Source organism: Phalacrocorax aristotelis, chromosome 17, assembly GCF_949628215.1.
Source record: "Phalacrocorax aristotelis chromosome 17, bGulAri2.1, whole genome shotgun sequence".
NCBI lineage: Eukaryota > Metazoa > Chordata > Aves > Suliformes > Phalacrocoracidae > Phalacrocorax > Phalacrocorax aristotelis.
Genome location: NC_134292.1, coordinates 1,940,876 through 1,967,975, shown reverse-complemented (window position 1 = coordinate 1,967,975; position 27,100 = coordinate 1,940,876). Strand labels below are relative to the sequence as shown.

The 27,100-nt window shown below is 44.7% G+C and overlaps 1 protein-coding gene across 2 annotated transcripts; it reads right to left on the bottom strand.

Moving 5' to 3' along the window:
* Nucleotides 1–390: 390 nt before the first annotated feature.
* On the bottom strand, nt 391–27,079 carry FKBP15 (FKBP prolyl isomerase family member 15). 2 transcript variants are annotated; one of them, XM_075112411.1, is made up of 29 exons: nt 26,894–27,079; nt 25,546–25,655; nt 25,152–25,242; nt 24,440–24,509; nt 23,012–23,086; nt 21,784–21,882; nt 21,159–21,308; nt 20,087–20,155; nt 18,594–18,737; nt 17,970–18,115; nt 17,443–17,491; nt 16,663–16,782; nt 16,304–16,403; nt 15,492–15,595; nt 13,907–14,000; nt 13,093–13,202; nt 12,576–12,686; nt 11,779–11,873; nt 11,017–11,119; nt 7,325–7,496; nt 6,686–6,822; nt 6,199–6,354; nt 5,347–5,499; nt 4,929–5,021; nt 4,360–4,470; nt 3,750–3,857; nt 2,774–3,543; nt 2,194–2,284; nt 391–1,727 (listed from the first exon to the last, which is right to left on the bottom strand). In XM_075112411.1, exons 1-29 carry the CDS (start codon nt 26,950–26,952, stop codon nt 1,653–1,655), a joined length of 3,765 nt encoding a protein of 1,254 aa, XP_074968512.1. In that variant the 5' UTR covers nt 26,953–27,079; the 3' UTR covers nt 391–1,652. The 2 variants fall into 2 exon arrangements, with proteins under 2 accessions (XP_074968512.1, XP_074968513.1); XM_075112412.1 differs by having other exon boundaries at nt 25,152–25,239.
* Nucleotides 27,080–27,100: the final 21 nt, after the last annotated feature.

Here is a 27,100-nt window from a genome sequence, read left to right as displayed (position 1 = left end):
GCACTCCAATCCATGCCCCTGCCCACAGGCACAGCTATTAGCTAGGAGAGCTCCTGCGCAGGCCCCCTGCGGCAGCCCCAGAGGCAGCTTACGAGGGAGCAGGCTGCCATGCAGCCTTGTGAGGTGCCTGAGGGCCCTCCCGTGTACATCGCTTCTCTTTTGTACTTCAGCTTCTTACACCAACACCCTGCAAGGTGACAGCCTCACAGGAGCTGCGGTCACAGCACAGAAGGACCATCTCCTTTCCCAGGGGAAGGGTTTCACAGCAAGAATGATCCAAGAAGAGTTTCTACATCACATTAGGCCTGGGCTGAGGCAGAGCTAAGTCAGTTTTCAAGTGCATAGAGATAGATCAAGCCTGACTAAAGTAAAAGCCATGCAAGCAAAAAATACAGGTTTAATTGCACTTTATTTTTCAAGAAGTGAAGTGCAAATCCCTCAGGTTGTCTGTAAGAGGAAACAAGAAGTGGAATTTGTTAGTATTAGCAACAACCTCTGCTAGGCCCCAGCCACATCGGGGTACCCACGCTCAGACCAGCACAAAGAAGGGGAGCCCCAGAAGATCCAGGTTTCCCACACCGTCACATTCAGCACTAAATAACCATTCGGTGCTTTGACTTCTGAAGTGGCTCCCCAGGAAACCCCAGCCAGGTTCACCCCGTGCCACAGCTCAGCTATTCCACAGGCTTTGGTCTCTTCCATAATTTTAGTTGCACTTGGCAGTTTGCACAGTAACTCCAGAGAAGCAGCACGTCACACGTCTGCGTTGCTGCTTTCACTGTCTGTGAAACACAGCTCAGAAAAAAAAAAAAAAAATCTTCCCCCCGGCCCCGGAGAAGAGGAGCTGGCTGCACCGCTAGCGAACCATTTCTGTGAGGCCTCTGCGAGCCTCGGGCTCCTCCATAAAACACAGCTGGGGATTTGGCTACTTACAACAGCAATTACTAGACACTACATCTGAGCTTGCAGCACGGGCCTAACCGAGCCCTGACTTCAGTAGCCACGCGTGCCGCAGCTCTGAGCGTATGACGGTGCCGACCCGAACCGCCTCAGCCCCCGGGGTTGCCAAAGCTGCCTGGGCCGAGCCGGTGGCCCGCAGGAAACGCCTGCCTGGGGTCTCCTGGCCAAACCTCCCACTGTGCACTGCTCATACGTGGCGAGGAGATGGTGCCGAGTCCCCGGGAGCCACCCTGGGGACTAAGGAAAATGGTCCAAGATGATCTTCACTGAGGGAAGGAGAGATTTTAGTCTTTTTTTTTAAAAAAAAAAACCACGACCAAAAACCGAAGTAGTTGCGTAGCACAGGGTCCTGCCAGACTTGGTCTCCTGAAGCACTTTACAGTTTGTATTTGCATAAAGTTTCAGATTAATGAATCACAGAAGTAGGACAGCAACACAAACGTGCACTAAGACTGGGTGGTTCCTTCAGCTCGTCCCAACCTCTGTGCGTTTGCCAGGTCAGAGCGAGGGGTCTGGGTGCCCACGCGTGCAGAAGGAGCCCCTTGCTCCCAGGCCCCTCAGGCTGCAGTGCATGAGCCTGGGAAGTCCCTGGTTGCTCACAACTGACCAACATATGCAGCCTGTCAAGAGCTAAGTGCAGAGGAAGAGGCCATGCCCAGAGGAGGGGGCTCACAGGTTCACCAGCCAGCTCTTCATCCCAACCAGTCCAGATCATCATCATCATCATCACCAAAGAGAGGGGCAGGAGGGGGGCGCCCCTTCATGCTCTGGAAGGCAAACCGGAGGGAAACTTGTCAGTCTTAACAGCTTCCCAGTATTTAGCAATTGCTACATGGTTCTGGCTCCAAAGTTTCTATCAGCTTTAGGGAGATGACATCAAGAAGCCTCATTACTGAAGTTTTTGTACTTTTCATATAATGGCTTAATATTCCAGAAGAGATGCTTACAGGCTAAAAGGGATAGGAGCCGGGTAAGACACTAAAACCCTTCAATTAACCTGGCAAGTCTCACTAACTTCATGCCAGGAGTTTGTCATCACCACCTCAGCCCTGGCAACCCCTCCAAGCTCAAGAAGCAGCAAACCCAGATACTCCTGGTTTATAGAGACCGCAGGGAAGCTCTGAACTCAGCCAGCAGGAGCCAGGCAGCCACCCACTGCCACGGGGAGTGCTTCTCAGACAAGCTACAGGTTAGTGCCTGACCCAGTAGGAGTGGAGATACACAAATACATACTACTTCCTCCTCATCCTCCTCCTCAGATGGAACTCGAGGCTTCAGTGGTTTAGGAGATGCTGTTTCAAAGAAGTTGTCATCCTCAAAGAGACTAGAAGAACAAAGATGATAAAGAATTAACAGTTCGCTTGCAGATGATGGGATCTTGGTTTCAGAAGTTCTATTAAAGAGCGATGGAAAAGTTTTGTTGCCGAGACAAACTTTTAAGGCACGTACTATTCACCAGTGCAGAATGACACTGGGACCTGGCAGCCACCAGAATCTGATCCTAGAGAAACCGCCCATCCCGCTCTGTGCTCAGCTGGGAACCATTCCCTAGGGGTAGCAGCACCGCTGCCTCCCCCCAGAGCCGAGCCCGCTCTGCAGCTGCCCTCCCAGCAGGGCGTGCCCCGCACAGCCTGGTCTCTGCCGGCGCCTGGCTCGTGCTGCGCAGGGCTGGCACCGCGACACGCTCCCGCCCTACCGCGTGCGCTGCCCCGCAGTAGCGGCACGACGACGCAGCCTGCGGGCGCGCTGCCGCACCAGCCTGAGCGACCAGCAGGGACGCGGGACTGCACCTACCCCAGCAGTCACACCTCACCTGGGATCTTTTTGCCTGTGGCTGGAGCCCCCCTCCGGCTGTCCTGGGGTTTCTCCGATGATAGCAGAGCTCTGCTCTGCTGCGTTGGGTAGTGAAGCAGGCTCCTTCTCAGAGCCACCTCCATCTGATGGGTCTGTGCAGTTCTCTGCCTCGCCATTTAAGGGAGGGGGCTCTAAGCCTCCCACAGGCTCCTCTGCCTTCTGCTCCGCAGTTGGTTCTTCTAGAAGCACTGCCCCACCTGCTTCTCCTGGCTTGGCTTCTAGAACAGAGGGTTCTGCAGCTTCTGCCTGCAAAGACACCCTGGAGGGACTGTCTTCAGTCTCAGCTTTGCTGGTGGGACTGCTCTCCTGCCTTCGCGCAGCTGGGACAACATCCTCATCCACCTCAGGAACAGGCTGTCCTGCAAGCATAGGCTCCCTATCAGGACCCAGGTAGGATTCAGCGGTGGAAGAGAGATGCTCCCCCTGGACCTTTTCATCTTCCAACGCCACACTGCTCTGTGCCGCCTGCTTCTCCTCAGGAGTTCTGGGCCTGGCAGACAGAGGAGCAGACTCGCCTTCCTGGTCAGACACCGTGGAGCCTGTGGTTGCTTCCCCAGGATCAGCTGGGAATGCAGCACTCTGTGCTGCACTATGCTGCATGGGCTCTTTGTGGTCAGTCTTCGCTCCAGGCAATCCCTCCTGTCTCACTGCTCCTGTTCCAGAATCCTCCTTTCTGCTGTCATGATCTGCTTTCTCCTGCTGCCTGCTGAGTAGCTGCAGCGTTACAGTCTAAAAAATTGAGTAGAGAGAGAACATAGGTTATACCCAAAACATAAGCCATCACAGATCCTCCTATCATCTTTACTACTGGGCTGCTTTGCCACCCACAACAAATTTCTGCTTCAGTTATTTCAGACTCACAACACACATTTGTTGTTTTAGCCCAAGACTCATTCTCTCACAGAGATCACCTTGTATCTTTATCGCTGTTGTACCTTAATAGTGTTCATGACAACACCCAGAACTGTCCTGCCACTGTACGTCTCTTCCAGCTCAAATTCACCCCGAAGAGACTGAAATACACCATTCATTATCTTCTTTACCTGGAAAAGAGCAAGACAGGAAACAAAGATGTGATTCATTAACACGTGAAGCACCGGACTCCAGATCAGACTCTTCTCCAGATGAAGGAACAATAAACCCAAACATGTAGGGTTTTCAAATAATTCACTTTTCAAATGGGAAATTCCAGTAATGAGGCAGAATACGTCATACCATTTTAATTCAGAACCTTTATACGTGCACCAAACCCATCCCTCCAAAACTGAGGCAGGTTGCACCAACCCAAAGCAGACTACACTTATTTCTTATTATTCTTTCTATTTATAAATCTAAACTTCAAATCTTAAGTTATAACCTAAAAATCAAGCACGGTGGGCAGCAGGAAGATCACATCCTTTCTTTCTCTATAGACCCTGCGACTAGAAACACAGTGTTTCGGTGGAAAAAATATTTTTCCTTCTTATCTCTGCTCAAAGAGAAATAACTCAAGGCAAACAGAATAGATTTGCTTAGTAAGGAGAAATATTGGACAGTCAAGCTCACTTCTTCGGTGAAGTCTGCAGGTGAAGATCCAGCCTGGTCCTTCTCCAGGTCTTGGATGCGTTCTTCATAGCGAGCCTTTAGCGCCACAATATCAGACTGCAGGGTTAAGTACTGCCAAAGGGAAACCAAACGTTAGAGCAGCTCCACAGACACCATTACCACGAACCTTGCAATGGAGGGGAACCTGTAAACAGTTTAGTGAGGCGTGAATTGCCAAGTGGAGTTTTAAGCAGGGCTTTGACAGAGAATTGTAAAAGCTTGCCTGAAAGTAACAGCACCAAAACAAAGATATCGGACCAAGCCAAAACCCTGAAGGACCCACAACCACGTCATTAGCGCTTCAACTTCAAGTGACACAAAGAACGGGCACAGCATTACTAAGATCCTAGTGAAATGAGGGCTAGGTCTCATCATTGGACTTGTTCTGGTTTGCTGGAAGCAACGTGAAATTATTCCTTCCCTTTCATATTTGGAACTCATGTTCTTGTTATTCTGGACATAGGTAGCCTGAAGCTAGCGATCACTGCAGTTCACATTCAGTCATTCAGCCACTGTGTTATTTGCTTTACCTTCTCTTTGATAGGCTCTAGTTGCTCCAAACGTTGCTGAAACTCAGACAATTTTTGCTCCTCTGCTTTTTTCGAGTGTTTTAGAGCTGCAAGCTGAAAGACAAGAACTAGATCCCCTCAGTTTACAGCCCCTTTCAGTGTCACCCACTTCAGAAGAGTTTCCGCTCAAAAACAATCACTCAGACCAGTGCAGACAAGCAGAAGAGATCGTAGCTGTTACTTTAGTCCGAGACCGACACCATCTTGCTCTCCCTGGTTCAGAACTGCGGTGACTAGCCCACTGATCCAACATAACAGATGCAAGTGCAGACACAACCCGTGGACAAGACCAAATTCCGTAACAGTCAAATTAAAAAGCCAAGCCACAATTAGGTGGGAGAGGACCGTTGGTTATTTGGCATACATTTCAGCCCTTTACCTTCTCTTCCAGCTGGGACACCTGCTGCTGCAGGGAATCTCTCTGCTCACACACCTCCTGGTACTGTCTAACATGCTGCTCCTTGGCCGAGGCCAGCGTACGTTCACATTTGGCTTCCCACTGGGATTCCATCTCTGCCTGGAGGAGTGATAGCTGCCCATCATGTAAGAGAGAACATTAAGGACATGCACACACAGAGTCTGTATTTGCACAAGAAGTGGCTGAAAGCTTGGGGCTGGACAACATCTCCTGCCCTAGGCTGGAATACCTACGGGCAGACGGCAGCCCTGCGGCTGTCACCAGCTGCTGCCCACACCCCTCAGAGCTCAACTCCGGCCTCAGGCTGGCCCGAAGGCCTGGCTCAGGCTTCAGATCTGTTGGCACATTTCTAAGCAGCCTCACTCATCAGCAGTCCTGTATTCATCTCTCTACTATGAGCTCAGTTTGGTGCCTCTCCTTGCCTCAGTTTGACACTCTCTTTAACACAGTCTAAACCTGTCGTTACGTGCCAGCCTGCATCAAAGCTGCACCAAACTCTGCAGCCACGTCAGTGGCCTGTGATTTGACTCCGAGAATGACTGGAACCTAGCAGCCTTCCTGCCTCCTCAAATCATGTGCTTCCTTAGAGAGACATCAGTACAAATCCCAAAGCCAGAAGCAGGGCCAGACAAGTATCAGCAAAGATATTTTAGAAAGACAACAAAGTGAACCCTGTGTTAAAGGTAACCCCTAAAATCAAGCAGATAACATTTTAATTCTTCCACTACCTAAGCATTTTCATGACTATCTCCTACCTGTAGGTTCCTACAAGCCTTCCAGGTGCTTGTTTGGGAAGCTCCTATGACTCCTCACCTGCTCTGCTGCTGCCTGGTCAGTTGAAGTCCGTGCCTTTTTCAGCAGCTGTCGAAGCTTGTCCAGTTCCTGCTGATAGGATCTGCGTATTTCTTCCATCTCTTCCTCTGCTTGAGCTCTCTCTGAGAGGGATTTCTTCTTCCTCTCTGAAAGATTCTGCAACATAGAAGGACATAGAATAGGCCAGACTGCACCAAAGTAGCTTCTCTTCCTCATACAGAAAGAGATTCTTTGAGCAGGGAATCTTGTAACTTTAAAATCAAGCTGAGATTATTTTAGAGGTAGGAAGGTTAACATATTTCTAGCTAAGATATTAAAAAAAAAAAAAGAAATTCACATATGCACAAAGGATCCACCAGCATGGGGATGCTTGCCTGCGGATGAGTCAAGATTTACCTAACTTGCATGTTTACAAGCAAGAATATTGGATTAAATTTCAGCAAACAACTGAAACCCTGCATCTCTCTAATGCTGGCCCTGGACATACCCTTTCAAGAGTCTCCTTTTCCACTTTCAGGTCCGTTAGCTCTTCTTCCAATGCCGTAATCTTCATGTCCAGCTGTTTGCGGCTCTGCTTCTCAGCTTTGAATCTGGTCTGAGTGTCCTCAGAGGCTTCTTGGAGCTCTGCAGAAATACACTTTAGTGTAGGTTTCAGAGCTACATATATTTCAAGTTAGTGCATTTAGGGACTGAAGGGAAGGAACCGTGTCTCTTGCACGATGAAATCAACAACACTGCTTGCACCTGCAATGGGAGCTAGAATTTATCGAGAGCTTCTGTGAATTGGCAATGCTTACACCTCAGCTTTTATCTTAACTTTCCAACCACTGGAGCATCTCTGGTTCCTCTGCAAGATGTCAGACAGTAATGCCAAGAGATCGCTTCTACAAAAGGCATCCCTGTGACAGGATGATTTTGGTCATTGTTTCGACCCACTTTCCTTTTAGTGGTAACAAATACCCTTCACACATTTCAGCGCAACAATATCCTTCTTCAGTACCCCTGTAACTGATTCTTGGGAAAGCAGGAATAGATACCCCAGAAGAAAAGGAAAACCTACAACTTACAAAAGAGGAAGAAGAACGACACAAAGGAGCTCTCATGGAACAGGCACAAGAAGCCTCACCTGCTAACTGCGCTTGCAGTTTGCTGAGCTGCGTCTCATGTCGCTCTGCCTCCTGCAGGGCAGCAGACAGCTGTTTCCGCAGGTCCATCTCCTTCTTCTGGTGGGCAGTCAGCTCCAGCTGCAGCTGGGAGACTTGTGCCGTGGCAGCTGCTAACTCCTCTGCAACTTTGGCCTGCATCACAAAACGGAGCAGGAAAAATGGAGAAAAAGAAGTATATGTGAGCGTGAGGAGGCACCAGAAGTGTTCTCACAGGAAGAGCTGATAAGGTACCAGAGACCTTAGCAGGGAAGTGCTGGGATCCAGCATCTCACAGGCATCTCCAAATCGAAGATGTAATGATGAATTTTTGCCATGTTACTGAGAGTCTTTTGGCTGTAACCTGTCCAGACTGACTAGAAAGTTGCATAAGGCCAGTAACCACCTCATCACCACATTAGTTCAACTCAATGAGTTTTCCTGAAAGGCTTAAATGTGTTTTTAAGACCAGTACCAGTGCCCGGTGGCTCTGCTCAGAGTGTTCGGTCTATGACATCTATTCAAGTAAAAGCCCTGGCTCCAATATTTAATTACCTTCCATACCTTTACAAATCACTGAAAAGCCATGTAAGACAAGCTTGTTCCAGCCAAAAGAGCACCTTCCCTCCAGAGCACACAGCACATAGTCACCTTGAGGTGCCCGCACGGGCAAGGCTGCTGTTTTGGAGCATAGTTCTCTCAGTAATTCGTTGACCTGCTTAGATTTAGTACTGCTCAAAGCGAGTGATCCACATAAAACCAGGTACTAATACAGCTTGTTAGACAACTTGTAACCAATATGTTAGGAGAGGCTCAAGGCATCAAGACAGAGACATACAGTCACATTCCCAATCTTGTTGCATGACACAAAATTCAGAGGATGCTCTACAAAGACAGAACCACACCAATCAGAAACCCTCACCTGCTGCAGGGAATACCTAAACAGCTTTTAGATCTATGCCTACATTCACGTTCTCAGCAAGCTTTCACGTTCTTGTAACTGGTAAGTTCAGGAGAACTGGAGTTCCTCTCTTCTTCATCTCCGTAAGAAAACTAAAGCATTTCACTGAAGACTAGGACTACCACCTTCTGGCAGAGAAGAGCTGTGAGCAAAATTCTTCCAACTATGGTGAGGATGAATATGTGCTGACCTTGCGGGATGGGATACTACACTATTAATTTTGAAGAGGAGGCGGCATTTCAACAGAGGCTGGCAAAAACTAGATACGCTTTCCTCTTATGTTTCCATAAACGTCTCACTGCAGTTCAAGGTACTAACTCCTAGCATGCTAAAACAAAACCAAAAGCCCATGGCATATCTAAAGGCTATTTTAACACTTGCTTTTGTCTTTAATAGCAAATGGAGAAAAATAAAAAGGAAATCCTATGCCAGGAACTGTTACTAGACTTACGTTTCTGGAGTGAATGCTTCAGATCTATACTAGTTCAGCTCCAGCCTCCAGCTTTCAGGCACTAAGAATCTTAAGTGATCTGTATCTGCTCTGACAGTTATATGATCATGTCCTATTTCTCCCATGGGGGAGGTGAAATGAGCAGCAGCGTGACAAAGTTCTTTCAAAGGGCTCCCCCAAGAAAGAGGGGGCCAGTGGCTACACTGCCAGTTATAAAGCTCTTTTCCAAATCGAAGATCTGTGCTAATTTGAGATCTGAGGCAAATCTTTTAATGCCAATCAGCTTCTAGCTAGTGCAAGAGGAAGCTGGGCTGGCACTACCTAGGGCACAGTTATCTGTCACCTACACAGTCAGCAGACACTGCCTCACCTGGTCCCAGCCCCGATCCACTGGCAGCATGTGCTAGGAAGAGAAAGCAGCGACAGGAAACAGGAAGAGTTAACACAACTTGAAAGGCAGAGGCATTAATCATCATCAGAAAAGCAAAATGCTTCATTACAGGAGCCTAAGACATGCCAGAGAAGCCTTTAAATTATTCCAAGAACTGTAAAAGCTTAGACAGAAAAAAGTAGTGAAGCCTGGCTTAAAAAGAAAGAAGCTAAAGGTATCCTTACAGGTACATTACACACCACAGATGTAGGAGCAGCCCTACACGTGACTACCCTTTCACTGCGCTGGAGAGTGTGGGGTATCACTTATCGTCATGGTACACAAAGCCTTCATCTAAAGGTGTGATGTGCTCTGCCAGGATCAAAGATCTACAACCCCAAAAGCAGCATGCTACTAATACCTCTTCTCAGCGCTCCAGGGTACAGATGCCTGGCCTGTATCACAAAATAAATGGTGAGTCCCTATTTTTAAGTAAAGGATAAAATAGCTTAAAATTCTCTTTCCTGATTCTGTCTGTCCATGGTGATCTCAGCAACTGCAGTCACAGAGCAAGCTAGGTTAGATAAAAGGAAGAGGAAGGAATACCAGCCTCTAGTTTTGTGAGAGTATTGACTGTAAAAACTAGAGGAAATCTTCTCCAGTGCAAGTCATGGCTTTTCTGGTCTTAGCCTGAAGTCTATTCATGTAATAGTGTTATCACCAGGCAGTGACTGCTGAATTAAGTGGAGTCCTGCTGAAGGTAAGGCCCAAAAGATTCCTGAAGATTATGTCTTAGACTTCCAAAAGATGCTTCCTTCCCAAGTTGCTTATCGCACAAGCTGGATGTTGTGCTCCCTGACAGCAAGGAATTTTATTTTTTACTTCAGTCTGACTTATTCCTGGTTAGAATCTCTCACACTCCCTACATATTATAGGTATGCAAACGTGGGCTCTCAGTGGAAAAATACAGCTCCCCTTCATTGTCTGCTCACACGGCATACAATTATCAGCCATATATTGCTCTATTCTTTAGCACACTTGCTAGCGTACTTTGGAAGGCTGCAGTTTGTAATCTTTAGGTGCGCCGAGTTATCGTTGTCATGCAGAGCAAACATTTATCATCTCACATTGGAATTGGAGATACACACAACTCAGAAGGTGAGCATAATGCAAGACTAAACTTGGTGTAATTTAAGAAGGCAGTGCTTGAGAAAGCATAGAAGACACCATGCAGTTACAGACCTCAAAGCTAGCCTACCTGGGCTAGGCTGTCATGAGTAGACATTACAGGATATGCAGCCATGCATAAGTGGATTTAACTGGTTTGAAAGCTGTTTCCCAATAGCCCCTTTCACAAAAGCACCATACATTGGTAGAAACAACCAGCTTTTCATTAGTGTGTAAAAAACCAAAAGTGTAAGAAAAGTGCCATGAAGAAACTCCAGTAGGAACTAATTTTTCTTATAGCTTACATTCACTCGGTCAGTTAAATAGCTTCAGAAATGGTTTTATTCCTTCTGTCAGTGCAACTAGGTAAACAAAGTACATTTCCAACTCGACAAAGCCCTGTGACACACGAAATTCCTTGACATGTTGGCCACATACCTACAAAGTTATCAATCAGATACTTACCTGTAAGATAAGGGTATTCACACTATGACAGCATAAAGATTTACTTCTACATCCTCTGTGCTGCTTTTGTTAAGAAAGCCATGAAAACGTTCACATTGTTTCTCAGAACAACTTTCAAAACAGAAGTTCAGAACTGCAGATGTCTTGCAAGAGAACTGACTTAAGCCTTGACTAACAAGGCTTCAGCACGTTTTAGCGCACCAGCAAGCCCCTTTCCTGGCTGCAGTCAGAGGTCTATGCCCCTGCTCATTGTCACCATTACCTTCTCCTGTTCTGCATGTAACACTCTTGCCTGTGTGTTTTCATTTGTCGTTTGCAGTGAATGATTCCTCTGCTCCATTAGCAAGTTACTTTGTTCGACATACCTGTGAACAGGGGGAGACTACATGAGCATTTAAGTAAACACATGACTTGGAGCAAAAGGCTCAGATAGAAGAGGTGGTACTTCTAAGCAGTGTCCTTCACAAGTCCCAGATAATTTTGTGTGATGTCCTGCACTAAAAGCCCAATCTCAAAAGGGTAGAATGGGCGTGCCTAGCACAGCAGAGGTTATCTCAGTTTTGATAAGTTCTTTACTTCTTTGCAACAACTCTAACGTTGCTATCACGCAATCAAGAGTTTTGATAACCTGATATCCACTAACCTTTGCCACTTCCTTAAAAGAGTTATTCCCCGTCTTAAACTGATCGGAACACACACCCCACAGTGGAACTAGGGACACCACGTCCCCTGCAATTTCTTCCACCTCACTAAAAAGCTAGCAAAAGTAACGGAGAAAGCGTGCTCAAAGATGGCATGAAGTTTTTTTCCCCTTTTACACGTTCACATTTACTGTAAACCAGTTTTGGAGATATATCCTGCAGAGAGAGATGGGGGAAACCCCCACACTTTTAGTGGCTTAAAACCCCCCCAAAAAGTATCAGAACATGTCTCTGTGCTAAAGAACAACCCTCCTGCGATGCCTAACCAAGTATAAGCTAGTAAGTCTTTGCAGATGCAGAGGCTGTACTCTCCCACTCCTTACCTCTGATTCCGCTCAATCAACTCACTGATCTTCTCATTTTGCTCCTCAATACGACCGCTCTTCTCAAATATCTCTTGCTTCAGCCTCTCGTTCTCCTAAAGCATAGCCCAGGATGAATATTCATCTCATTCAGACTTCCTCACAGCAGTACCTAAACCTTTGTTTTGTACCGGTCCAGTACAGTGGCGAGACTTATAACCCCCTCCGGTAACATCACAGGAAAGGAGCTAAGAGAGTAGCTAAGAGGGTAGCTAAATGCGCTGTGTTTAGTGGGATTCCTGGCATGGGACAGTAGTTGCCACACCACATTCTAGAGAGTATTGTGCCTGGTTGACTTTTTCAGCCACAAAACTCAAGATTGTAAGGCTGCTGTCTAGAAAAACTACAAAGTGTAAGACTAAGTAGTGAAAAACAAGTAGGTGGCTCTTGCAACACCGTACTTCAGCTCTGAAACTCCATTCTGCAGGATGCTGTGGGTTAAGTCCCTAACTGTTTAAGAAGGCACTGAATCTCTCTCACATGAACCTTTTGCCAAGGTCTGTTAAATACCAACGTATCAACTCTGGCTCAGAATGTACCCAAACCACAAACTGTTGAAAAGAGCTTTTTTTGGAGGGAGAGGGGTGGAGATCATTGTGTATCTCATGCTCTTACGTAGGTTGCTATTTTTGGCCACACAAAAATAGAACACATGGGTATGAACATTTGGGCCAAGCCAGTACAGCTGTCCTCATTAGGAATAGCACATGGGCTCCAGTTTCTTACGGAGGTAGTCAAATAAGGCTGGCCATGCTCACCTGGATTATGCGTTGGATGTTGCTCATGATCATGGAGGCTTCCATAGTAACAGAGGAGATACCAGGCAGCGATGAGCTGTTACCAGCGTTTTGTTTCTTCAACTCCTCCACCTGCAGGAATAAGCCATTCTTAAGCCACATGAAAAGAATTTATGGGTGTAGGTAAAAGTCAGACATCTGCAAAGATCCATTCCACTGTTCCATCTGATCAGCTGTAGGGTATATGCTACTGTATCAACTGCGACACCTCCTGAAGGACAGTGAATCTCTTCAAACGCAGTCCATCATATGATATTTAAGACAGTAAGAGACAGCACCTTCCCCAAGCCTAGTCTTAGCTTTTTCATAGTAGCTGAATTGCTATCACTTCAAAGTCCAATAATATCATAATTTTCAGGAAGTTACTACATCACTTACAAACTTGATGCAGACGTTTAAAGAGAGCCAACTCCTCAGACTACATTTGGAGAGCAAATAGCAGTAATGTCATAACAAGCCTGTCTATGCCATACGTTACCGTGGCAGCCAGGTGATCCATTTTATCTACTACTTTGCTAATGGCCATTCGGATTTCGGTGTTATGCTGCCGAGCTTCTGCCATCAAAAAGGAAGTAACATCCCCGGGTGCTTGAATGGAAAGGAGAGATCTATAGTCACAAGGGGAAAACGCCTGCACGCAGACAAAAGCAATGCTGAGCAGTTTGAAGCCTGCCAGATAGGACAGCCACTATCTTCCCAGAAATAAAAGTGACCTGGTATCTGGAAAATAACGATGTAGGTATTTTCCAAATAACATGAAAAGGCAGGTTTATGACTACAGGAAATTCTTGAGACACATGACAGCACTTCAGTCAACAAGAGGGAAGCACCCCCCACACTGGAACAGTAAACAAAGAGGTAAAAATCAAACAACAGGAATTAAGGTTGGCTTCTGAAACTCTGAACTGAAAAACCATGCTCCAAGAAAGGTTCAGCTATACTCAAGTCTTCACCAACAAGGATTACCTAAATGGTACTTTAAATGCCTTTAAGTCCTTCTTTGGTTGTACCTTTTTTGGGGGGGGCTACAGCCTCTCACTCAGTAAAGGTCCCTATATGTACACTTACATTCTTTCCCTTGCTGCTAAGTTCCTTAAGGTAAGAAAAAGACGGATATTTACTGGGAAATGTCTGCCCATATTTGGTATCAAAAAAATAAGAATTTGTGAAACAGCATGGCATTACAGGCAGGATGAATATGTACGTGTATACTACCACCTAAATCATCATCATATACAGTTTACTAGAGGTATTGCAGCCTTCTGAAAAGCACGTACTTTTTTTAAACATACCTTGGTAAGGTGTGGGATACATCTGTCCTACAGGCTGCAGTTGAGAAGCAGAGGCAGCAGTTTGGGTGTAAGCAAATGCCATTCCCGGATATGCCTTGCAGAACAAGTTCAATAGATTAGAATACGTTTTGATATCTCCCCCCTCCCCACCCCCCACTTAAGTGGTTTTCGTGTTCTTTAAGCCCCAGAGCAATGATGATATTTGGAAAGAAAAGAACAGAATTAGGAAGTCGAATTACACAACAGTCATAGTAAAGGGAAAAAAAACAACCAAAGCCACTCTTCTTTCAAGGCTTAGATATGTGTTAAAGCTACCACAGCTTAATAAGTTACCTTCTTCACTGAAGTTTAAGCAAGAGCACATTACCCTACGTTTTGAGAGGCAAAGATCACCATGTGAACAGCTCACTGCAGTTTATTGGATGTACAGTCATCTGAAGTTATGCTAACTCAAACACAAGGCTATCCCCAGGAAAGGTTCAAACAGTGCAACACAACTTGACTGCAACTTTACTGCCTAGTGCTCATTAGAAGCAGTTAAACAGACTAAAGAATGCATTAAATGCTAGGAGTACCTCACTCATATAAATCTACATTCAGGCAAGAAAAAATTACAATACAACTTGGGCCAAGTTTCTACAAGAATTCAGGACATCAGGGTCAAACTTTCAAAACAATACATCAAATCACTGTCAGATTAAACCTTTACTTTAATGTCTAGTTTCTATTTCATCAAACAGAAAAACCTATCTTTTTATCTTGTTACTTGCCACAACTTCCTCATTTTCAATAAAAGGAAAATGCAAAGCCAAAGCAATGCACTGGGGTTGGTTCCCCTCCCCGCGTAGTGTTTGTATTCATTACCAAATATTTTCTTCCTCTGCCTGGACCCTTTAAATATTAATGGCTCTTCTATGCGGCACAGGCCGTTGTTTGATTCCCAAACCCTCCCCAAAACAGGTTAAGTGAAAATAACTACAGAAACCATAGGGTAATAAGTTTGGGTTTAGACTTCATAGAATTGTTACTACAAAAGCTTTGTAGTAAGTCTTTGCTACCTGATGTGGCAAATACATTGTGTGTTAAGCCCCCAAAGTTTCCTTGTCAGCAAGCAGATTACATCGCTTTACAGCGGCAGCACCATGAGCCTTTTAGAATGATTATTCTTTTGCTGGATGAAAAATGACAACCCATATATAAATTAAGTGTACAAATGAGCTCTTGCAGAAAAACAGACCATGACCTAGAAAAATTGCAATTAAAACGTTTTTGTTTTCACCTGCGCTACAAGTACTTGGAGTTTTTATTTTAGCTACTACAGAAGCAGATGTTAAGCAAAGTCTGGTTAAATCTTAGTTAAAGTTTAAGAAGCTATCAGCAGGCAGAAGATTAGAACTTAATCAAAAAGGGGCTAAGAGGCATACGATGGAAGCCTGAGAATGCCAAAGCAGAGTCACAAGAAGCAGCCTGGGATTCTCCTCCTTGCACGCTGCTATAGAGTCCTTGCTCCCAGCAACAGAGAAGACAGTAAAACTTATTAGAAAGGACAGAAGTGCCAATATTCTCCTTGATTTCATTTCAGTACCTGAAAACCCTGTGCTCCTCCAGGCAGAGCTGAATGGGGCTGGATCGTTGCAGGTATTAAAGCAGCAGAAGATACCGGGGGTGTAGAACCAGCTGCTTGAGGTACTGAAAGGAAAGGAAGAAATTCAGCATGCCATAAAGTAGCTAGAAATAATTTAACTCACCTAGTGTGAAATGGCCAAAAGAAGTCACTAAATAGACAGAAATTGAACACAAGCCTGCCTGCAGCCGTGTGAAAATTAAATCCAGTCAAACAAGCAATAAAAGGTCGAGAAAAGAGTAACCTTTCACAGAAATTTCACTTCTAGCTAGATTTACACAACCTCTTTTCATTCAAACAAAGGTGGCTCTGAAGTTTACTGACATGAGATGTTACTCAGACTGACTCTAAAGACTGCTCAGCTGACCAGCATCCATCACGGGAAGACAGGTCAGGCCCACTCCAGAGCTGCCAGTTTTCAAACAAAAAAAATTTCTGTTCACTGGGAAAGGATTTGTAACAGTTTCGATCACATGTCTTGGAAATCTCAGTGCCACCTCAGCACACACAATGACAGAGCAGCTCATGCACGGTGGCTGCTCTTCCTCAAGCAATAATGTGTGCACAAGATCACAAGGAAGACATACTCCAAGGACTTCAGTCTTGTGCTTTATGAATTAGTCTACCTTTGGATCAGCAAGCTTTATTAGAAGCTATCTATCAGTCCCTATTTCTGTTCCTGAAAGGAATCCTCTATTCGAACAGCCCTTGTGCTCAAAGCCTGCAAAGATGTGAATTTCTCTATACCAGTCCCAGGCTTACCAGCATATTACCTTGTGCTGACACTGTGGGCAGTACTGCATGAGCCGGCTGCAACGGCCTCATGGAAGATGAGGCCACTGGTTGCACTGTCCCTCTCAGTGTATTTGGATCCTAAAAAAAATTTTGCGTATTACAATGAACGCTAAAGAATGAGTCAACAGTTTGAACCCCAAATCACTTGAGACTAGGCATTATCCAATTAACCCAACTGAACTAGACAGGAACAGTAGAATCATTAAACCATTTTGCCACAGAACAGAGTATGCCTTCCCTGTACAAAGGGAGAGCTATTGCTACGGACTCCACTTCGAGGAATTCACACTGTAGAAAAAGCATCAAAAAAGACACATGTACGTGACTGGTGACGTACCTCTATTTCTGAGTCACTGGAGTCAAGCTGACTACCTGCTGTTCCGGCAAGGAAAGGCAGCATGGGCTGGCCCATTTTAGCCATCCGAGAAATTAGCTTTGCCTTTGCTACATCTGGATTCTAAAAGAAATGTTTGCAGTTACTCTTCTGTCTCTCAGCCCAGGCTTTTCAGACGTTACAGAGACATCTATCAGGATTAGACTCTTCCAAATCACTGACTTAATTCTGGTTCTTTCAATTTTTCAACAACTGTGTGAAAAACTAATCTTCAAGCACACACGATAACACTGTGGATTTGCTAATCCAGCTTGCTTTATATACTCTCCTTCTGGGATGACACTGTTGTCATCACATAGAATAATCTATCCCTGCACAAAACACAGCAAGAAATAAATATGTGAGTTAAGGAAGCTGCTTAGCAGCTTTTTCTATCCCACAGCATGCACACAAAGCCTTCTCATATAGCTATATAAATTTAAATTGTATGTTCCAATTACTCTGTTATCCATTTAAAATTTGTTCATTTATTTGAGAAAACAAGCAGGCTTGTGAGTATCCACATTTGCATTTAAGATTAGGAACTGGGACTGAGGTCCTTCACGTTCTGCTAATCCCTTCAAAAACAAGGCCCTAATCTGCTGGTAGTAAGGTGAACATTTGAGAGTGTCTTGCTTGCACGATGTTCACTTTATCTTCAGCAACACTGAATGCAGAGGTGAAACCAACCAAGCTTCCCTACCTAAGGATTCAAATTAGTTAGGAAGAGACAACACCACTTACTGCTAGCTGTTCACTGATGGAGTTTGACTTGGCCCGAACGGCGGGCTCCCTGAAAAGCCAAAGAGGTGTATGTTGATATTGGAGATTAACAAAGATGAAACTGAATGCCCTAAAAAGTATGACTGATCCATTTAGTCAGTTTAAGCAACAAGTGACTATGTAAAATTTGCAATTAAACAAGTCAGCCATTACCCAAGACCAATTTATGGCTATACTGCCGCCTGAGATGAGAAAGCTGTTGTAGCAGTACCCACACAGCTTAATCACACTAGATCTCAGTAACGCTGTAGAAGAATGACTGCTTTCATCTGTGCCCATTTCAATTTCTTTAAATCTGAAAGTCAGCATTCAAGCAGAAAATGTCCTGCAAGTCTTGTTAGCATTCCTCTGCCACACTAAAGGCACTAAGTTGGCACACAGAGGACCCACGATTGCCAAACAATGTGCGAATGCAGCATTGTGCTGGGTATTTGTGAACATGGCCAACTCTTAACACAGCAAGTTGTTTCAGCTGTGGTGCTTCTTACCCAGGCTTTGGAGGTATCGTAGATGGAGGCAATAAACCGGTGTCTGCAGAGAATCCATCTGAATTGGGTACTGGAGAGGGTGCAGGAGAATCCCTTGAGCTAGCACTCTGTCCATCCGAACCAGAGCACTCCTTTACCAACTTCACCTTAAAAAGCATGTAACAAAAGAGATGTTGTTCTGGGTTCCCAAAAAAGTTTTCAGCAACTTGTTTAGTTTTGATGACTACTCCTTTGTTGAGGTCATGCACTTCAAGTAAAAGCATGCAACTGATTCAGAACTGGAGAAGCTGAGTCTTTAGATACTGTTATTCCTCACTATGAGTATTTCGATTTCCCAAGTGACTCACAAATAAGACAATGAAAAGATCCCAAGACAGTTAGAACAGACCTGTCTTAGTAAACAGCCTAGAGGGATTTTTTGGGTTTAGGGTTTTGTGGAGTGCTTTGGGTTTTGTTTTCTTTTTTTTTAATTAAAGATATGTATCTTCCTGAGGTATTTGGTTTATAACAGTTTCTGAGCTGTAGTTCTTGTGCCAACAGCAGGTTTTCACCTTGCAGACAAGATGCTGCCACCCAACAGCCACAAAGCAGAGGTTAAAAAAACACTTGGCAAAAGACACTCACTCTCTTAATTTCCACCTCAAAAACTAAAGTAGAGTCTGGAGGGACACGGCCAGCCACTCCCTGAGCCCCATAGGCCCATGCTGGAGGAATAATGAGATACCTTCGTCCTCCTTTCTTCATCCCCATCATTCCTTCTTCCCATCCCTTTGGTTTTTAGAGACACAACAAAAGAGAAAGCGAACAGTTTGATCAGTGGCATTACAGTTTCTTTTAATTACACTGATTAAGACTGCTTCAGGCACCTGTTATAAAAGATACCAGAACATGTGTAGGGAAATTCTTGTCAAATCCTATTCCTTTTCAGCCTGCAACACTAAGCCTTTGTCTTACAAGTCATAACAGCCAATTATAAATTGCAACATTAACTTAAGACTAAAGATGCAGCTCCTGACATGTTCATAATGAAATCAAAACAGATACAGCAACCTCTAGCATGAAGGCCAGAGGCTTCCAGGTCTCTGTATGGTTACAGATACCTGGTTCAAGTTTTAGATACCGTAACTTAAGCAGCTATCACAGATCACACCGATATCTTGGAGAAAAGGACTGCATGCTGGGCTGTGTGCACAAATTCTGCAGTTGCAGGTGGCTTGCAGGGCACACAGCAGCAACCTCTCTCAGCATTCTGGGAAAGAACAGGACTCCACGTCACTGAGATCACTTCCGAATTACTATGGTTAGACTTACAAAGCACCCGCAGAAAACAGTTGTAGTGATGGAGAAATCAGAGCAATGCAAAATGTCAAACAGATGCCAGTATTTAACAGGATGTCTACAACACCCCGGCAACATTCATAAGAAGATACATGTTAAAAAAATAAAGTGTAAAAATAATGCATCTTCAGTAAAGGACAACTTGTAACAGGTCATATATGAATTATTTGTGTAATGGAAATGACCTGAACAAAAGCATCTCCAATTCACTACCTGATTTTATGGAATAACATAAGGGAGTACCACACCACCTGGACCGAAAAATTATCACAGTCAAAACCCTCACAATTTGACTTCGAGGGTAAAACCACTCTAGGCAGCGTCTTTTACTAGCTCAACCTACAACTTCTCAGCTTCTTCACCCTCCCATGCTCTTCTCCCACGTGTTGTATCAGAGCTATGTGATGCTCTGCTTCTGAGGCACAATGAGCTCTTCTCAAATTGAAATCTTCCTTTAGAGATAGGGTTCCCTGAGAACAAGGTAATGGATTAAGTAACTTCCAGAAAGTCAAAACACACCCCAAAACCCCAGCTCTTGAAAACAGGAAGCTTCCTTTTTACCCAACAAGACAACTTCTTTCTAACACTGCCATTGAGAAGGAGACTCAGCTATACTGCGCAGATTAGGAAGAAAATAAAGTTTGAATGAGTCACTGTTACAGCATGTTTTCTGTCAAATGAGACATATAACAGAAATAGCGTATATGATTGCTGAAGATCTTCAGTAATCCAAAGCTCTGAGACTGCAGTTTTTATAATGAAAGTGCCAGAAGTTCTACCTTGATGACCTTTCCAGATCCCAGCTTTAGCCGCAACAGCTTGTCTTTGTTAACATTTGAGTCAAACACCTGGGGAGTTGAACAAAAACACAAAATACGTGGATTTCCCAACTGGTTCAGGGTTCTGAATGCTACTTTACACATTCCATAAACTCTTGAAATCTCTTATGTGCTATTTCCCACTCTGCTACTTCCAAAATTAATTCTCAGCAGACATAAGTCAGAGATGGCTAGAGTTTCTACTCCATTGCATAGTACAATTTCTTAAAGTGAATAATAGCTGGAAACTCAGACTTTAAAACTGCTTGGAGCTTAATGGTCAGGACAGGATTGGGCCAAGTAAAACACTACACAACAGGCTTACATCAAGCAGCAAACAACTGTCTAGATGTTCTGTACATTAAACTAAGACACATGCAGCTGAACAGCTCTTTCAGGAGATCAGAGGTAAGCTCTGCTCTGTACCATTGGTACACAGAGAGAAGCCTGCCAGGCAGACCAAAAAAAAAAAAACCAAACAACCGTAAAGATGAAAAACAGAAAGCCCTTTTTTTATAGTACAAATATTCAACTGCAGATGGATGCAAATGCAAAACCCTTTGCCATTAATTTCACCAATAGTAAAAACATCAGCAGTGTTTTAAAGGTAATGCTTTGAAACATCAAAGCATTTATTTTGCTTATTACCAAACTGGACTGGACACAGCTGTAGAGGATATAAAAGCAATCTCATTCTTTTAACATTTGGAGATATACTTTTGTGTCAGACAAGGCATTATCACTTCCTCAAGCTTTTTCCAAAGGAACATAGCTAGCTTCATCGTCCCTTCTCACCATTTTCATTAATGTGTGAGAGTGCTTACGGAAGTGAAAATCATCTCAATAACCTCCTCCTGAACAGGAATGGAATCCCTTATTATTCTACAGGTAACACATATGACCTCACTTATGGTGCCAAAAGTGACTGAAGAAATACCTTTACCATCAGCACCGATGCTATGCTAGATGTGGCAGGTCCTTTCCAGGGACTATCACACTCACTCAGTATTAGGAGGCAGAGAAATGCCTTTACCTGTCCAAGCCCGTGGTTCTGGAACAGCCAACCCACGTAGGCAATCTCCAGAGAGTCTCCCACTTCTACTCCCTGGCCTTCTCCAAGAACAAGATCCTGGTAGAGGACTGAATCGAGTGCTGGGGAGCTGTTGCATTTGGCAATGCATACCTGCAGAAGGAAAGCCTATCAATGTCTCTGGCTGTTAAAACAGAGTGGCAACTTCCACTATTACATTACAGATCTGAACCATTTCTTACTGTACTGATCAAGCCCAGGCTATAGATGCACTTAAGAGGTATTCCGTGTTTCCTAGTGCTGAATTTTGCTGAGCTATATAAGTAGTAAATACGTTCTGCTCTACAGAACTGTTGGTCTTACAGTAGCTGAGAATCTTGATTAAAAATCCGATCAGAAGACGGGAGGCCTCAGGGAGGCCTCTATTTAGTGAGCAAAACTCAACCAGGCTCATCACAGATCTGCCTCGATCACAGTCATGCAGATACTCAAAGCTGAACTTCAGTGAAAAAAGCACAACTCTGACTTACAGCCTTTCAGCAACAAGGCACTCTCAGAGATACATCTTGATCTGCCTGTTGTTCTAAATAGGCCAGCAAGTCATACCTCCCACAGGGTAAGTAGTTACCTGCTTACTGAAATCCATTGCTGCCTTTTCTGACTCAAACATGATGGACCAGTTTTGTCTCTGATCATCATAGAACGTACTGTAATTGTTGGGTTGAACCTGTGGGAAAGGAAATCAGGCCTACGTTGTACATTAAAAGATGCATTCAACAAAAAAAATCTGCGCCCAAAAGAAGTGTAAAATAAAAGCTACTAAAATTAAGCAGAGGAAGAATCCTGCTGTATTACTACCCAAGTTCAGAATGCACAAATTAGCTTTTATTTGCATGCTCATGATCACGGAAGAATTATAAAACTCAAATACTTGAACAAATATTAAGTTCTTCATAGATGCTGCAGCTTTCACAAGATGGTGAAAGCTTTCACAAGCCTCTTCAAAGCTAGGTTCTATAATATGTACTGAGATTTTTAAGTGTAAGTAATCTACTTTTCCTAAGTATTGATTACATTGAAACTTCCAGAATCAATTAGAATAGTCGCTCCTTCCTCACTTTAAAAATCCATGTCACCACTAGCTGAGTACATAACCCATTAAGCTTTCAAAATGTGCTTATGAAAACTAAAGCATAAGCTAGCATCCTGGTCAGAAATTTGGACTGAAATTCTACTATTTCAGAGTAGAATTTCTGTCTAGCAGACCAAGAAAGTCTATGTCACCTGATGACAAGCTAAGAGTAGTAAATCAACCTACTAATTTTCTGTAAAACTGGCAGAAAACACAGAACCTCCTAAGAGATCCCATTTCAAGGCTTACAACGCTCCAAATTGTTCTTATCAGCAGGAAAATGCTGAGTGTCAAATTTCTGAGAGAAAACATTTCCTTGCTATCACTTCCTTCTGCTTGCTCAGTCATATTCACTCAGTCACTTAACTACAGATTACTAACAAGAGGAATTTTGTTCTTTTTCTATCCATTGTAGGACTGCAAAACTGAAACCATCTCCTCTGTGATCTAGAGGTAATAATACACCTCCTACAGTGTACAAGCTTGCATTATGAAACCTACTGATGAAGTGCTCTGCAAAAGGCAGATGTAACAGTCTCTTGTGCAATACATGTTAGGAGGGGCAGCAGAGCAGTGCTCCCACTTACTGCGACACCTCTTGCTGCGTCGGTCAGACGTTTCGTCTCAAAGGCTATAATCTAAGACTTCAGAAAGCATTTGAGAGTCAACTCCTGTTTGCCGTGAACGATACAGATCATTGGAAACTTTCTCATCAGAGACTTACTGTGAGTATGAAGCCTGGATGGATCCTTGCAGTTGTGATCTGTTGCTGCTGACTGATGTAAAGGAGGATCCTGTACTGGATTCCACAAAGAATTGGGCAGGGAAGAAGAACAAACAGTAGAAACTCAATACACCTTCAATTCTGAAGTGCTTTGTCAAATTGTAAGCCAAAGGCTATGGCATTTATTTGCCAAATACACCTCGCAGCAGCATTTTTCTCAGCAAAAATACTTAACACAATTTTGTAACTTATTAAAAACCCCTTGAAAATATGCAAGCTTTATTTAGCTACAAGAATCAAGGAATTCAAAGTAATTATTATGCATTAAGCAAGATGCTTTAACTAATTCCACATTTTTCGCAGTTACTCTGTAAAAAGATAGTGCACTAACCCTTCAGTACATAAAACTCATAATACATGATACACATACATAATACATATGGCATACAGGCATAAAACACTGTAAAAGATTGAGCAATAATAAGTTGGAGGGAGCTTTCCAAGTGCTAAACCATGCAGATATTACATTATATTGACATATTTGGCTCTACTAGACATGATCTAGTACGGAAAAGTGCTTTCCTTTACGCACCTGTAGCAACGGCTTCCTCGCTCAGCACAGCTAGATAGTGAACTGGGAGTGATCTGCTAACTGATCCCAGCTGTGCAGGCTGTGATATTACAAGGCAGCCTGAGGAAGGCTGTGTTACCTTCCTTCTGCTAGCCCTGTCCTTCCCAGCTCCCCCACAAATGCCACACCTGGATGCTTCTCAGACAAGTGATTAAGGAATTAGTTTACTATTTTTTTTGTTGTTGTTCTTGCCAAAGCAGATACAACTTAGTTACACAGCAAGAATTAGGAATTAGGAATTATAGGGGGATGCAAAACACCATAAATACCAACATCAAGGAGAGATCAGAGCATTCAAAGTATCTTTTAAACACATTGATTTACCAGGCACCCCAGCGCTGTGTTCTCAGATAAGTACTTGGGAAGAAAGCTTTGGGGAGGAGAGATATTTTTGATACCAAAATAATAAAACTTAACCAAAGCATCTCTGTACTATTGGACAGAACTTTGCTTTATATGGATTTCCACATCCACAGATTTGTGATCCAGTTGTCCAAAGACATTCCAAATAAATACCAAAATCACTTCCAAAAACATTAGAAAAGGTGCAGCTCCTGAGACATTGCAAAATATTTCAGGCACACGCTGTAAGAGATCTTACAAACTTATGGATGGCAGAAAAGAAACATGTTGCCAAGGTAAATGGTTAAGCCATAAGTAAACGCAGGAAGGCGTAAGCAGCAGTGGAACCAAGACCTCCAACATCAGAAGCAAAGACAGTCTGGTGAGCTCAGAGGAACACCGACTCATACCAGAACGCTCTCGGCATGAAAAAGTTAGTGTGAAGTGTTTCTCACCTCTTTAGTAACGTGGTTCCCCACTACAGCTGCTCCATACTTGCCTTGCTTCAAGTACTGCCCATTTGTACTGGAAGACAAGCGAGACATTCAGCTGCAGAACCACCTCTGCCTCCAATTTCTCTACAGTTGCTGAGCTTTGCTTCTTTAGAGTTCAGGTCCCTTTCCTCATGCCTAAAATGTCAGGCAGTCTTTTTTAGCTTAAAGACACTACAACTTTCTTGCTTGCCCACAGATTACAGGACCATACATTATGGAGTTTGGGTTGAAAAGTGCTCTTTTCCACAGATCCAAGGCAAATGAGTTTTCATACGATGGCAGTGTCAAATGGACAGAGAATTTTACCGCTGTCACTCTATGCTCATGCCTCAGTTCTCCACTAAGGAACACATGAGACATAAGCACGTGACCGAGCTGCCTGGAAACAGTGCAAATGTCATGCCAGCACCCCAGGATGCAGCTCCCTGTAACGGCCAAATCCAGAACTTGCTATTTATTTGACAACTGCATAACCCCAAGGTGCAACACAAGAACTGCAACTTTCTTTGAGCAGAAACTTTCATTGACTTGTAGCGTTTCTACCATGCAGGCACACATCTATAAGCAACGGTCTCCCCACTCATCCAGAAATATCTTCCCCTTACAATTAGGTCTTAATCTCTCAAAGACACAGACTCTAAAAGGTCATGCAGGAAACCACCGCTGCACTTACTATCGATAAGCATGAACTGCAGTGGCCGTGAACACTGATGGTGCTCCTGAAGCTGCTGGGGCTGCAGGAGCCTTCTGGACTGCCTGAGCTGCTGAAGAATAAGAAGGAATACCTGTCAGTGATATAGAACTGCCACATATGCTGGCCAGTGGCAATGCCATGACACATTCCTTCCCCCAAGGAAAAAGTACCTCCAGAATAGAGTGGAAAAACAAAGACTGATATTCTAAAGTCACCAAAAGCCACTAGAGTAACCAGGAGCAAAGGAAGAGAGTCTCATTAAAGAAAAGCTAAGTGAATTATTTGCACTGCTGTTCTTCGCAAAGGCTCTCACCCTCCCAGCAAGACAAATGCTGCTATGTTCCTTCCCCCACGCTCAAGCCCAGTTACTTACCAGCTGCCGTTTGACCCTTCTTAGGCTGCTTTGGTGCAGTGTACTGGAAGAATTCATTTCCATGGCTTGAGGCCGTTTGATCCAGACCAAAGAGAGAGGCCAATCTAGCACTAGAAAGATAAAGTAATTAATTCACCTTATTTAACATGGACTTTATAAAGAACACCATTAATCATAAGTTATATAGGATATAAGGTGTTTACCATCACTTCAGAGACAAACAAAGGGATGTATGTTAAGCAGCTCTATACTAGTTAGCCATTTAATTTTGAATAAGCAGAACTTTTAGATGAAGAGGTTGGGGTAAGTAGTACAGCAGTGCTTCATTTCCTCAAAAGCTACTTAAACAAACAAACAAACAAGGAGTGAAGATACACAAAAAAAGAAGTAACTTTAAAGCAATGACCAGGGCTACCCCTGTATGAGATAGCTGCTGAGAAAACGATGTGACAACAGAAGTCACCATTCAGCACTGGAATTTTTCTTTTTAAAACGTCCAGTAAACTATTCTTCCATTAAGTTTTGCAATGGCAGATGCTCTTCTGTCACATGGCTGACGGTTTAATGCTGCAGGCAAGCAAGTTATTCCTACAAGACATGTTCACAGTTTTACTGATTTAAGCCCATTTAAGCTCACCTGCTCCTGGTACAAGTGAACAACTCAAACTATGAAACAGAATCCACAGAGGACACCACCACTGTCGGTGGACCTGCAGCACTTTACACGAGCTGCTTTAAGAACAACCATTTACTAGAAAGAGAGAGGGTTAGTTTGCAAGATGTGTTAAACAGAAGATCCTCGGAGAGGGCAAGGAGCGAGCACAGCTGAAACTGCAAGAGCCACGGAATCTCTGAGCAGCAACAAGTTACGCAGTGTAAGAAAAACTGAACGTGCTACACGAATCCCCCCAGGCTGGCACTTCCAGGACCTCCCGTTCCCGTTTGTACCCTGAAGTGAAAGCACCAGCCTTCCCCTCTCTGCCCTCTCCACCACAAGCCGCAGGCCCCTTGCCGGGGGCTCCTCCGCCCCCGCCAGAGCGGGACGGGACGAGGGGGGCGCACGGAGCCGGCAGTAGGTGCGATCACGGGAGGGCAGCCCCCGCCTCCGGCCCGACCCCAAAGGGCTCTCACCGACCCCGAAGACCCCGCGGTGCCGGCAGCGGGGGGAGGGCCCCGCAGGCCCGCCCGCCGTTCACCAGGTCGGGCAGGAGCAAGGCCCGGCCGTGGGCTGTGCAGGGAGCGGCGCAGGGCCCGGCCCTCACCGCTACGGGGCTTCGCCGGGGCCACCTCCCCCTCACGGCGGCAAGGACGGGAGGGGAGGCCCGGCCGCGACCCGACGGCCGCTCACCCGCTGGCTGGGGACAGGAAATCCGCGTCGTCCTCGTCCGCCACCGCCGCCCCGAACATGGTCACGGCCCCCCCGCCACCGGCGCCGTCCCGCGATGTCGTAAACGCGTTACACGGCAGCGAAGCGCTTTGCGGCCGCGGCAGGACGGGACCGGGGCGGGAAGGCGGAAGGGAGCCGTGCGGGGGCGGGGCCTAGCGGGCACGTCGG